This window comes from Hypanus sabinus, chromosome 1 (genome assembly GCF_030144855.1).
Source record: "Hypanus sabinus isolate sHypSab1 chromosome 1, sHypSab1.hap1, whole genome shotgun sequence".
NCBI lineage: Eukaryota > Metazoa > Chordata > Chondrichthyes > Myliobatiformes > Dasyatidae > Hypanus > Hypanus sabinus.
In genome coordinates, this window is record NC_082706.1 from 143,691,395 (window position 1) to 143,705,636 (window position 14,242).

At 44.3% G+C, this 14,242-nt stretch overlaps 1 protein-coding gene across 4 annotated transcripts in view; it reads left to right on the forward strand.

Moving 5' to 3' along the window:
• The first annotated feature begins 1,150 nt into the window (after positions 1-1,150).
• The window catches only part of ankrd29 (ankyrin repeat domain 29), a 53,253-nt gene continuing 40,161 nt past the window's right edge, over positions 1,151-14,242 (forward strand). For 2 of the 4 annotated variants that reach the window (XR_009513651.1, XM_059977794.1), the window contains exon 1: positions 13,483-13,726. Coding sequence is in view for 1 of the 4 variants with exons in the window: in XM_059977794.1 (XP_059833777.1) it covers positions 13,523-13,726 (204 nt within the window). In the remaining 3 variants the exon portion in view is untranslated. Of the gene's footprint in view, positions 1,289-13,423; positions 13,727-14,242 lie in introns of those variants that run through there. The other 2 variants (XM_059977813.1, XM_059977800.1) reach the window with 2 other exon arrangements.

Below are 14,242 nucleotides of genomic sequence, written 5' to 3' on the forward strand. Positions count from 1 at the left end.
GAGGGTCCTTAACGATGGATTCTGCACTCTTGAGGCATTGCTTTTTGAAGATGTCCTCGATAGGACCATGATGTAGCTGGCTGAGTTGTCAACCCTTTATGCAGCTTTTTAAAAAATTCTGTGCACTGGAGCCTCCATAGCAAGTGGGAACGCAACCAGTCAGAATGCTCTTCTCTGTACATACTGTATGTAGAAATTTGAAAGAGTTTTGATGACATAAGAAATCTCTTCAAACTCCTCATGAAGTGATCCTGGTCTGCTTTCTTTGTGATTGCATCTATATTTTTGGCCTGGGATAGATCCTGCAAGATGTTGATGCTCAGGAACTTGATGCTGCCCAACCTTTCCAAAGACAAAGCCAAAGCCGAGTTTATTGTCATATGCACAAGTGCAATGGTAAAATTTACACTACGTACAGCAGCACAGGCACATAGCATCATAAGTAACATTCAAAAGAAAAACATAAATTATACTGTATGTTTACAAGAACAACCCCAATTAGAACAAAAGATGTCTATTTTAGTGCAAATTGGTCAAAGTGATCATGGTGTTGCTGGTTAGTTCAAAAACAGAATAGTTGAAGTTCTTGACCTGGTGGTGTGGGACCACAGACTTCTGTACCTCCTGCCTGATCGTACTGTACCTGTAAGACAATAGCAGGGCCCATATGGTAGATGCTGCCTTCTTGAAAGACAGCCTCCTGTAAATGCTACCGATGGTGGGGAGGGATGCGCCCATGATGCATTGGACAGAGGCCACTGGCCTCCAGCTTCTTCCATTCCTTTGTATTTGAACTGCTGCGTCAGACCGTAATGCAACCGGTCAGGATATAATGCAACAGTACATCTGAAGAAGTTTGTTAGAATGTTCAGTGATAAGCTGAATTTTCTTACCCTACTAAGAAAGTAAAGATCTCTTGATGAGGTGTGTGCTTCTCCCAATTTACACTTCCTGAAGTCTATAATTTGTTCTTTAGTCTGGCTAATATTGTGTGAGGGGTTGTTGTGACACCACTCAACCAATCTATCTCACTTCTGTATGCCTCCTAGTTTCCATCAGAGATTCTACCAACAGCAGTGGTGATCAGAAGGAAAGATCAGCAGCGCTTGGGCATGGGAATCACTGAGGACCTCCTCCCGGCCAAATCATCAACCACCCATCCCCTCTACTGCCCTGAAACCAGCAGCAATCCTTATTGCAAGAGCTTTAATTTTGCTGACAAGTCTCATTTGTGGAGTAACAAACAACGTGCTGGAGAAACTTGGCAGGTCAGGCAGCCTCTGAGGAGGTAAGTGAATGGTTGATGTTTTGAGTCATTTTGCAACTACAGCTGATTAGCTCCAGTAGATTGCTTGTTGCTCCAGATCTCAGAATCTGCAATCTCTTGTGTCTTTATTGTGTGGCCTTCATCAAACCATACAACACGTTTTCCACATTCTCCTTGTCAATTCTCTCTTTTTCTCATTAAATAAAAATTATTATTATTCAGACCTCTAACAAGTATAACTTGTTTTACTCAATTAATCCATACTCTTCCATTCAGTTTCAAGCTGGATTGCTCACAGCTTTCCTTACACTGAGTTCCACTGGAGACACAAGAGAGTCTGCAGCAACTCTGCAACTGGATCCTTAACTTCCTCATGAAGAAACCATAGTCACTGCAGATCAGAAATAACAATTCCTCCTTACTGACAATCAACGGAGGCACACCTCAAGAATGTGTACTTACCCACTGCTCTACTCCCTCTATACTGATGACTATGTGGCTAGGTACAGCACAAACGTCATCTATAAATTCACCAATGACACCAATGTTGCTGGTAGAATCTCAAATGACATGAAGGAGACGTAACAAGAGTGAAGTAGATTTGCTAGCTGAATGGCATTGCAACAACAGACTTGCACTCAATATCAGCAAGACCAAAGAATTGATTGTGGACTTTGAGAAGGGCAAGTCAGAACACACACCAGGCCTCATCAAAGGGTCAGCATCAGTGGAAAGGGCAAGTACCTTCAAGTTCCTGGGTGTCAACTTCTCAGAAGAAATATCCTGGGACAACATATTGATCCATTCACGAGGAAGGCACAACAGCGGCTATACCTCATTAGTTTGAGGAGATTTGGTATGTCACCAAAGACTCTGGCAAATTTCTACAGATGCACCAATGCAGAGCAGTCTGAATGTGTCACTGCCTGGTATGGAGGCTCCAATGCAGTAAACAAAGGAGGTTGCAGAGTGTTGTAAACTCAGCCAGCTCCATCATGGGCACAACCCTCCCAACAATCATGGACATGAGATTTCTGAACAGTCCTTGAGCCCATGTACACTACGCACTATTCATTTTTACACTAGTTATCTATCTGTCTGTTTATTAATTAATTATTGTAACTAAGAGTAATTTTTATGTCCTGCACTGTCCTGTTGCCAGAAAACAATTTTATGACACGTTAGTGTTAATAAACCTGATTCTGACCCTGAAATGTTGGAATAGGGAACAGCACACATGATGCTGGAGGAACTCAGAAGGTCAGGCAACATTTGTGGAGGAAATGCACATTTGAAATTTCAGGTTGAGACCCTTCATCAGGGCTGGACAGAAAAATGGGAGATAGCTAGTATAAAAGGTGAGGGTAAAGGTCAGAGCAAGAGCTGGCAGGCAATTGGTGTTTCCAGGTTAGGGAAGGGGAAGTGGGAATGATGTAAAAAGCTGGGAGATGATTGGTAGAAGAGACAAAGGGATAAAGATAATGGAATCTAATAAAAGAAAACGGTACACCATGAAATAAAGGAAAGGAGGTGAGGAGAGGTGGAGGGAGGAGTGTGTGGGACATGAGCAGTTCGAAAGGGCAGGAGAGGGGATCAAGTAGGGGTGATAAGACTGATAAGATAAGAAAAACAATTTAGTTTTAAGCAGTGGATGTGATGTATATGGATTTTAGTAAGCCGTTTGATAAAATTGGACATCGTTGGCTCATTCAGCATGAGTAGGCATGGAATACTGGTAAACTTGGCTGTGTCGATTCAGATTTTTATGCCCACAGAAGGCAAAGGGTGGTTGTAGATGGAGGACAGTGACTAGCGGTGTTTTACAGGGATCTGTTCTGGGACCCCTACTCTTTGCGATTTTTATAAATGACTTGGATGAGAAAGTGGAGGGTTGGGTTAGTAAGTCTGCAGATGACACAAAGGTTGGTGGCATTGTGGGCAGTGTAGAAGGTTGTCACAGTTTACCAAACAGGACCCTGGCAGGATGCAGAGATGGGCTGAGAAGTGGCACATAAGATTTGGAAGGTTAAGCTTGAAGGCAAAGTACAGGGAGAGTGGCAGGATTCTTAACAATGTGGAAGAACAGAGTGATCTTGGGGTTTATTCTTATAGGTCCTCCAATGTTGCCATGCAAGTTGATGAGTGGTTAAGAAGGCATATGGTGTGGTAGCCTTCATTAGTTGGGGATTGAGTTCGAGAGCTATGAGGTAATGTTACAGCTCTATTAAACTCTGGTTAGACCACACTTGGAGACTCTGATTGTCCCATTATAAGAAAAGGCTGTACTACTCTATGTTCTAAAAGAGGCATCAGAAGGTAGTGACTACGGGAAATTGGAAAAATTGATGTTCAGTGGAAGGATCTTGACCCAAAACACAAACAGTCTGCTTCCTCCATGGACGCTGCTTGACCTGCTGAGTTCTTCAAGCATCTTGTGTGTTGCTACTGAGGCTGTTAATGGGACTACCAGGCAATTGGAAGATTAGGTTGACACCTCTAGACTGAAATGCTTACCACCATGGGCAACCCATATTGCCTTTGTTTTCCCTTCTCCTTTTCACTTTCCACTCCTCCATCATCCACACATTCCACCCTCTGGTTCCCCGCCTTCTTCCTTTTTATTCCATGGACTAGTGTCCACTCCTATTGGATTCATTCTTCCTCAACTGTTGCTTCGTCTACCTATCACCTCCTAGCTTCTCACATCATTCCTATTTGCCCCTCCCCACCCGCTTTCCCCCTCTCACCTGGTCTCACCTATCACCTGCCAGCTCATGCTCCCCCACATTTCCCACCCAGTTACTCTGGCTTCTGCCCTGTTTCTTTCCAGTCGTGATGACTGTTCATTCCCCTCCATTAGATGCTGCCTGACCTCCTGAGTTCCTCCAGCATTTTGGGAGTGTTGTATGCTGTGTTTATTTGCCTCCTGTACAGAGACACCGATTTCTAAGGCAACGCTCTCCGGTTTCCAACCGGAGGTCCATGGACCCCTTGTTAATGGTATTGATTCCTGACATAATAAAGATTGGGAGCCCCTACTTTATCATGAAAAGCAGCTCCTTATATCCTTCAAGCCCACTATGGAATACTTCAATTGCTTGATGTGTTTTGTTCAAAGCAGTTACAAATTAAAATATGATGTAATGCAGATTATGAGACACTCAATATTAAACAGGATAACTGTCATTTTTACCACAATTGTTCTTTTCAATTAAAGAACAGTCTTAGCCAAATCTTTGTTAAAAATATCAGCCAAGCACAGAGACTGCCCCATGAGGACAAACAATATTCTTTGTGAATGTTGCAACTGCTGATGCTTATCACAGTTAAATGAGTACACACAGAATTTACAGGATACACAAAGGCAAAATATTTTCAGCTAATCACATCAGAAGTAACAGAGCTGAGGGAAACAAGTTGGTATAAACATTTCCACTGGCTCGGTCCCACTAGAAATAATTTCTCCACTCTTCACATTTATCCTGCAAGAATCTCCTTTTATTTATAGAGAAACAGGGGGAATCTGTCAGCTGCAATCCTGTACACCCATACAAAAATGAATGCTTTAATAAAGTAATTGGGTGGGTCTGTAAAAGGGGATGTGCAATGTAGTTCAAAGTCAAAGTCAAGTTTATTGTGGTGTGCACAAGTCTGTGTATGCACAGGTGCAGTGAAAAACGTACCTTCAGCGGCAGCATAGGCTCAGAAGTGTCAAATAAGCAGCATTCATGAGAAAAGCATAAATTAGTCATAATTATACACTATTTTTACAAGGAAGCACGATTAGAAAATCCATTAGAATATAGAAGAGTACAACACAGGAATAGGCCATTCGGCCCGCAATGTTGTGCTGAACCAGCTAAAAAACAAATCAAAAACACCCTAACACTAACCCCTCCCGCCTACACAAAGTCCATATCCCTCTATCTTCCTCACATCCATGTGTTTATCCAAACATCTCTTAAAAGCCTCTAATGTATTTGCCTCTACCATCATACCAGGCAGTGCATTCCAGGCATCCATGACTCTCTGAGTAAAAAACTTACCCCTCACATCCCCCTTGAACCTACCCCCCTCACCTTCAATGCATGTCCCCTGGTATTAGACATTTCAACCATGGGAAACAGATACTCTCTGTCTATTCAACCTATGCCTCTCTTAATCTTGTAAAGCTCTATCAGATCTCTGACGCTCCAGAGAAAACAACCCAAGTTTATCCAGCCTCTCATGATAACACATGCCCTGTAAACCAGGCAGCATCTTGGTAAAACTCTTCTGCACCCTCTGCAAATCCTCAACATCCTTCCTATAGTGGGGCAATCAGAACCATATGCAATACACCAGATGTGGCCTAACCAGAGATTTATAAAGTTGCAACGTAACCTCTTGACTTTTGAACAAATAAAAGCAAGCATTCCATAAGCCTTCTTGTTCTTTGTAGCCTCTTTCAAGCAGCTATAAACTTGGACCCCAAGATCTCTCTGCTCAGCAATACTGCTAAAGACCTTGCCCTTAACAGTGTACTGTCTCCTTGCATTTGCCTGACCAAAGTGCAACACCTCATATTTATCTGGGTTAAACTCCATCTGCTATTTCTCAGCCCATTTCTGCAACAGATCTATATTATACTGTATTCTTTGCCAGTCTTCTACACTACCCACAATTCCACTACTTGGTATCATCCACAAACTTACTAACCCACTGATCGACATTTTCATTCAGGTCAGTGATATACATCACAAACAGGAGAGGTCCCAACACAGATCTCTGATTAGAGAACTCCATTAATTACAGACCTCCAGCTTGAATAAGTCTCTTCAACCACCACCCTCTGTCTTATGTGCGCAAGCTAGTTCTGAATCCAAACAGCCCATTCACCGCATACCCCATGCAACTTAATCTTCTGGATTAGCCTCCCATGAGGGACTTCGTCAAATGCCTTACTAGAATCTATGCAGACAACAGTCACTGCCCTACCCTCATCAATCTCTCGTGTCACCTTGTCAAAAAGCTCTATCAGGTTGGTTAGGTATGAATACCTTGCACAAAATCATGCTGGCTCTATAGGCCATTCTCATATATCCTAGCCCTAAGAATTTTCTCCAGCAACCTCCTAACAATTGACATGAGACTCACTGGTCTATAATTCCCAGGATTTTCTCCTGTTTCCTTCTTAAACAGAGATACAACATTAGCCACTCGCCAGTCCTCTGGAATACTGGACAAGGCCCCAGCAATCTTGTCTCTTGCCTCCTTTAACCTGGGGTAAATCCCATCTTGCCCTGGGGATTTACCACCTTAATATTAATTAGGAGGCCTGACATTTCCTCCTCAATCTCTAAACACCCTAATGTATTTACTCACTCAACACTGATCTCCTGGTCCTCCATATCCTTTTCCTTGGTAAATACTGAAGCAAAGTATTCTTTAAGTACCTCACACACATTCTCCGCATCCAAGCAAATGTTCCCCACCCCCAACTTTATCCTTGAGTGGTCCTACCTTCTCCCTAGTTATCTTCTTGCTCTTGATGTAACTATAGAATGCTTTGGGATTCACCTTAATTTTTCCTGGCCCCTCCTGGCTTTCCTAATTCCTCTCTTTAGTTCTTTTCTGGCTTCTTTATACTCCTCGAGCGCTTGATCCTAACTTCTGAAACAATACATACTTTTCCTTTTTTTTCTTGACTAAATTCATCACCTCTCTTTCCTTCCCTGTCCTTCCTTCTACTTGGAACATAGCTTTCCTCTTCTCTGTGCAATTGATCTTTAAACACCCTACACATTTCTGATGTGGACTTGCCAGAGTGAGGGTGTTCTCAATTAATGAATCTTAGTTCCTGCCTAATGTCCTCATAATTTGTCCTACTCCAATTTAAAACTTTCCCACAAGGCCCATACCTATCCTTATCTACAGCTATCCTGAAAGTTAAGGAATTGTGGTCACTGTTCCCTAAATGTTCTCCCATTGAAAGGTCAGTCACCTGGCCAGGCTCATTACCCAACAGTTGGTCCAGTATGGCCCCACCTCTCATTGGACCATCCAAATATTGATTTAAGAAATCGTCCTGGATACGCTTAACAAATTAAACCTCATTTAAACCCCTTGCACTAAGAAGGTCCAAGTTTCTATTAGAGAAGTTGAAATCCCCCATGACAACAACCCTATTAGTTTTACACATTTCCTTCATCTGATTACATATCTGTTCCTCAATGTCACGGTGGTTATTGGGGGTCTGCAGTACAATCCCAACAGTGTGATTGCACCCTTCCTATTCCCAAGTTATACCCAAATGGACTCAGAGTCTGACCCCTCCATTATGTCTCCCCTGAGTGCAGCTGTGATATTGTCCCTGATAAGTAATGCAACTCCCCTCCTCCTCTTTCATTTCTAAAACTTTGAAAACCTGGTACATTAATGACGCATTCCTGCCCCCTCTCTCAACCAAGTTTCAGTAACAGCTATAACATCATAGTGCCATGTATTGATCCATGCTCTAAGTTCATCACTTTTACCCATAATACTCCTAGCATTAAAATATACACATGTCAAACTGTTCGGCCCATCATACCTGCTATTTCAATTTTGTCTTTCAATACTTTTCCTGACATCTACTTTCTGATCTGATCCTTCCCTTACTGACCTGGGGCTCTGGTTCCAAGCCCCCTGCAAAACTAGTTTAAACTCTCCCAAGTAGCATCAGCAAACTGTGCAGCCAGGATATTGGTTCCGCTCCAGACAGGTGCCAATCATCCCTCTTGTTCAGGTCACCCTTTTCCCAGAAAAGGTTGCAATGATCCAAGAACTTGAAACTCTGTCTCCTGCACCATCTCCTCAGCCACTCATTCATCTGTGCTATCACCCCATTCCTATCTGCACTAGCCCATGGCACAGGGAGTAATCCAGAGATTACAATCTTGGGGGTCCTTCTCTTTAGCTTCTGTCCTAACTCTATGTACCCCCTTCATCGGGCCTCTTCCCCTTTTCTGCCCATGTCATTGGAGCCAATATGCACCATGACCTCCGGCCATTCCCCCTCCCCCTTGAGAATATCGTGCAGCCGCTCTGATACATCCTGGACCCCAGTATCCAGTAAGCAACTCACCATCCTGATGTCTCTTTTGCAGCCACAGAACCTCTTTTCTGACCCTCAGCTATCAAGTCCCCTATAGTTACTGCATTGCCTGAGCTTACCCTTCCCTGTCGAGCCGCAGAGCCGACCACGGTGGGACCCAAGGGGGGATACTTGTTACTGAGGGGAAAGGCCACAGGGGAACCCTGCACTGACTTCTTAATCCCCTTACCTCTCCTGGTTGTCACCCATCTACTGCCTGAAGGCTGTACTCCGGGTGTGACCACCTCTTCAAAAGTCTTGTCTATAATATCTTCATCCTCCTGAATGACGCTGAGTGAATGACGCTCCTGAATGAATCCTCCAGCTCCAACTCCTTGACCTGGTCAGTCAGGCCCTGAAGTTGGGTACATTTCCTGCGGATATAGTCATCAGGGAAATCATCAGGTATCCCAAATTCCCAAATCAGACAGGAGGGGCTTTCCACCCTGGCTACCCTATAACAAAAAAAAAGGCTTTCCTCTTCTTAACTGTGCCTCCAGCTGTTTACGCGGAAGCCTGTTAAGCTGAAGTCTTAACACTCTCTCACTGGCACACTCCAACAATGGATGCAGCCGCGGTCAGGCCACTGACACAGACACTTGATGTGCCTGTGCAGCCCAAAAAGACCGGCCTTGCCCAGCTCTGCTCCTTTTATCTTCTCTCTCCCTGACACCGACACACAACCTCCCCTTGCCTGAGTCGCCCAAAAAAGTGTGAAATGATGGAAGCAGTCATAGTGTTGCTACACTGAGGTAGTGGTTAGCGTTTTCAGGTCAGTTGTAGAACCTGATGGTTTTAGGAAAGTAGCTGTTCCTGAACTTCAGGCTTCTGTACCTCCAGCCCGATGGCAGCTGCATGAAGGTGGGGACATTTTTTAATAACTTGATTAGCTTGTTACACTTTCTTCTACATTCTGTTATTGTGTTCCATTGCACTGCTGTGATGAAATGGTGTTGGTACTCAAATTGAAGTGGTTTATTATTGGCACATGGTTTAATGCGAGAAGTATCGGGAATGTGGACGATGAACTCAAAGCATGGGTCAGTGCATGGAACTACAACGTTGTGGCCATTACAGGGACTTGCCTGACACAAGGGCAGGAATAGATGCTGAATGTTCTGGGGTTTAGATGTTTCAGAAGGGACAGCGAGGAAGGTAAAAGAGGAAGGCGAGTGGCATTGCTCATCAGGAATAGTATCACAGCTGCAGAAAGGGAGGATGTCATGGCAGGAATGTGAATTGAGTCAGTGTGGGTGTGTGTAAGTCAGAATCACTCTAATAGGGATATTCTTTAGACTGTCCCCAATAGAAACAAAGATACTCGGGTGCAGATCAGGAGGCAAATTTTGGAAAGATGCAAATATAACAGGGTGTTGTCATGGGTGATTTCAACTTCCTTAATATTAATTAACACCTCCTTAGTTCAAAAGGTTTAGGTAGGGTGGAATTTATTTGGTACATTTGGTACGTTCAGCACAACGTTGTTGGGCAGGTGGCACAGGAGTCCTGGACCCCACACCGCTAGGTTTGAGAGCAGTTGTGCCCTGCAGCCACCTCCCCATAGGGCTCCTGGTCCAGTTTTACTCGGCTCAGCTCCGCACTGAACTGACTCTGTGGCTGTGGCGTGCAGCCATCGGACTCCAGGACCGGGTTTACTCAGCTCCGCACTGAACTGACTCTGTGGCTGAGGCTCACTTTCATGTTCTGTCGTTACGTGTTTGTTTTTAATAGTTTGCATGGTTTGTTCTTCTTCCCACATTGAATGTTTGACAGTCTTTGTGGTGTGGGTTTTTTTGTGGATTTATCATGTTTCTTTGTTTTGTGACTGCCTGCAAGAAATGACTCTCAAGGTTTTATACAGTATACATAGTTTGATAATAAATGTATTGCATTTTGACCTTTGTGGGCCGAAGGGCAGTTCCTCTGCTGTACTGTTCTATGCTTTATGTTCAAGAAGGATTCCTGATGCAATGTGTAAACAGGCTGACTGGAGGAGAGGCCACACCAGGCAATGAGCCAGATCTCTCAGTGACCACACTCCCTGACCTTTACCACAGACTTCGACAGGGATGGGAGCAGTGCTCTGGAAAAGTATTGAATTGGGGGAGGATAATTGTGATGCTATTAGGCAGGACCTTAGCAGTGTAAATTGGAAATGGAAGTACTCAGGGAAATGTGGAGGATATTTGGAGGGCATTTTCATGGTGATCTGGATAGGCATGTTCCATCTGTTGGGTGAAGGAACCATGGTTGGCAAGAGATGTGTAACATCTAGTCAAAAGGAAGAAAGAAGCATTCGTAAGGTTTAGGAAGCAAGGACTCTTGAGAGTTACAAGGTAACCAGAAAGGAGCTTGACAATGGACTTTGGAGAGCTAAATGGGGACATGAGAAAGCTGTAGTGAATAGGTTTAAGGAAAATCTCAAGACATTCTGTACATACATTCTACACTAGATTGAGAGCAGGACCGATCAGGAATAGAAGAGAAAACCTGTGCCTGGAGTCGAAGGAGATAGGGGAGGTCTTTAATGAATACTTTGCTTCAGTATTCAGAGAGAGGGATCTTGACAAATGTGATATCAGCGTAGAGCAGGCTGATATGCTGGAATATGCCAACATTAAGAAAGAGGATGTGTTGGAGCTTTTCAAAGGATATACAAGATATACTCAGGGTTACCACAGGAAATGAGGGAAGAGTTTGCTGTGCCTTTAGCGATGATCTTTGCATCCTCACTAGCCACAGAAGTAGCACCAGAAGACTGGAGGATGGCAAATATTATTCCTTTGTTCAAGGAAAGAAATAGGGATAATGCTGGAAATTATAGACCAGTGGATTTTATGTCAGTGGTTGGCAAACTATTGAAAAGAATTCTTAGAAACAGGATATACAAACATTTGAAGAAATATAGTCTGATTAGAGTTAGTCCACGTGGCTTTGTGAGGGGCAGGTCATGCCTCACAAGGCTAATTGAATTATTTGAGGAAGTGGCAAAATAAATTGATGAATGCACCAGTTTATGTGGTTTATATAGATTTTAGCGAGGCATTTGACAAAGTTCCTCATAACAGGCTCACTCAGAAAGTCAAGAGGCATGTGATACAGGGAAATGTGGCTGCATGGATTCTGAATTGGCTTGCCTACAAAAGGCAGAGGGTTGTAGTAGATGATACGTATTCTGACTGGAGGTCAGCCACAAGTGGTGTTCCACAGGGATCTGTTCTGAGACCCCCTAAATGGGAACTGGAAAGGTGGGTTGGTAAGTTTGCAGATGACACAAAGGTTGGTGGTGTTGTGGATAGTATAGAAGGTTGTCATAGGTTATAATTAGCCATTGATAGGGTACAGAACTGGGCTGAGAATTGGTGGGTGAAGTCCATTCTGGAAAAGTGTGAATGGCAGAATACAAGGTTAATGGCAAGATTCTTAGCAATTTGGGAGAACAAATTAATCTCGGGGTCCTCAACTAAAGATCTCTGAAAGCTGCAGCACAGATTGATAGGGTGGATAAGGATGTGTATGGTGTGTTAGCCTTCATTAATTCAGGGATTGAGTTCAAGAGTCACAAGGTAATGCTGCAACTCTATTTGACTCTAGTTCGACCAAACTTGGAGTATTGTGTTCAGTCCTGGTCATCCCATTATTGGAAGGTTCTGGAAGCTTTAGAGAGGGTGCAGAGGAGATTTACCAGGATACTGCCTGGATTAGAGAGAGTGTTTTATGAGGCAAGGTTGAGTGAGCTAGGGTTAATCTCTTTTGAGTGAAGGAGAATAAGAGGTGACCTGATAAAGGTGTGCAAGATAATAAGGGACATAGAAAGAATAGACAGCCCGCGCCTTTGTATCAAGGTGTAAATAGCTAATACAAGAGGGCATAATTTCAAGGTGATTGGAGGAAAGTATGGTGGGATGTCAGATGTAATTTTTACACAGAAAGTAGTGGGTGCATAAAATGCACTGCCGGGGTGGTGGTAGAAGCAGATACATTAGGGACGTTTTAGAGACTCTTAGATAGGCACATGGATAAAAGAAGAATGGAAGGTTAGAGAAGATTAAATGGTCAGCACAACATGATGGGTCAAAGGATCTGTGCTGTACTCTTCTATGTACAAAGATAGTGTCTTGCATATTGTTTATACAGATCAAATCATTATAAAGCACATTGAGCTAGAATAAGGTAAAACAATAACAACACAGAATAAAGTGTAAAAGCTACCAAAAAAGTCCGATGCAGGAAAACAATAAAGTGCAAGATCATAGTGAGCTAGATTGTGAGGCCAAGAGTTCACCTTATCGCACAAGAGGTCCATTTAGAGCCATTTTACATGCAGGTAGAATGCTTTCTACGGTGCATCAGTAAACATTGATGTAAACAGGAGCATGTGAACCATACCTCCACCCCCTTTTCTGAAGCTCTATTATTTTGTAGACATTATGGGAAAAATTGTTGTCATGCCACCTTGTCACTAAGCTCTCTATCTCTTTCCTGTACTCAGACTCATCATTTATTTGCTATGTAGCCCACTATTGTGGCATCAACTTCAAACTTGTGAAGTCATCAGTGTACAGGGAGTAGAGTGGGGGCTGTGGAGCACCCGTGTTTAGAATTAATGTGACTTGAGGTGTTACTACCTATCCTTACTGACTGCAGTCTGATGGTCAGAAGGGCTATCTGTATGGTTGGCAAGGAAAGCAAACTTTTTTACTGTGTCTTGGCACATGTGGCAATAATAAATCAATTTACAGTTTCCAATTTAAGGAGGGGGGAGTTTAAAGGAGACGTGTGGAGCAAGTTTTGTTTTACACAGAGAATAATGGCTACCAAGGGTAGTAATGGAAGCAGGTATTTTAGTAGTCAGTTAGACACATGAATAGGCAGGGAATGGAAGGATATAGACCATGTAAAAGGGATGAGTTGGGTTAACATCATGGTCGGCACAGACACTGTGGGCCGAAGGGCCTGTCCCTGCGCTAGTCTATGTTCTGTATTACCTATCAACCCAGACTGCACACAGAGTTCCAAACTGTTCTGACCAATCGTGATGGGCCCGTCGGGACCGAGCTGAGCGGGACGCCTTGCGCGTCCCCGGTGTGGCGGCGGGAACGCGCTTCCCGGTGCAGCAAGTGTCGCCTACCCGCAAGGTGATGTTGGGTGGGGTCGGGAGCGAGCTCGTCTGCTGGAGTGTGTGTCGGGGACGCGTTCTCGTGTGGAGTGGGTGTCGGAGATGCGCTCTGGGCTGGAGAGGTCGGGGACGCGCGCGGGCGGCTGACGCTGACAGTACGGGTGCGCGAGCCGGGCCTCCGCGTCCCCGACACCGCCCGGCGGATTGCGACACCATGTCTTCCAAGGTAACGCTGTGTGTTGCGGATGGTTGGCAGCACAGCCCCAGGTTACGCACCTTTCAGCAGCTTTCGTTAGTGGAGCATCTGCGCTTTCAGGCCATGATTCGTGTCCTTGGGGTCGCTAAGGGTTCAGTGCGGGTTCCCGAGACCGCTGCGGGTCATCGGGGTCTCTGCGGGTCCCTGAGGTCGTTGCGGATTCACTGTGGGTTGGTGCGGTATCACGTTCCCGCTGCGTGTTTCACGCTCCTGCTGCGGTTACATTGCGTGTTGCGTGAGGCGGTGGGTGACCAGGGCTTCGGGGCTAGACTGTACAGGAACATCAGTGTGGGCAGAATTGCCGGGCCCATCTGTCGATCTGGTGGAATAAGGGGTTACAGATGTCAGAGTCTGGGGATGAAGCCTATAGTTCCATGAATAGGACAGCACAAGTGGAGAGGGAGTAAAGAGGATGCACAAAACATAAATTGTAGTTAAATTATACATGTCAGTGAAGAGAAAAGAAATGTGAAAAAAACTTAGTGT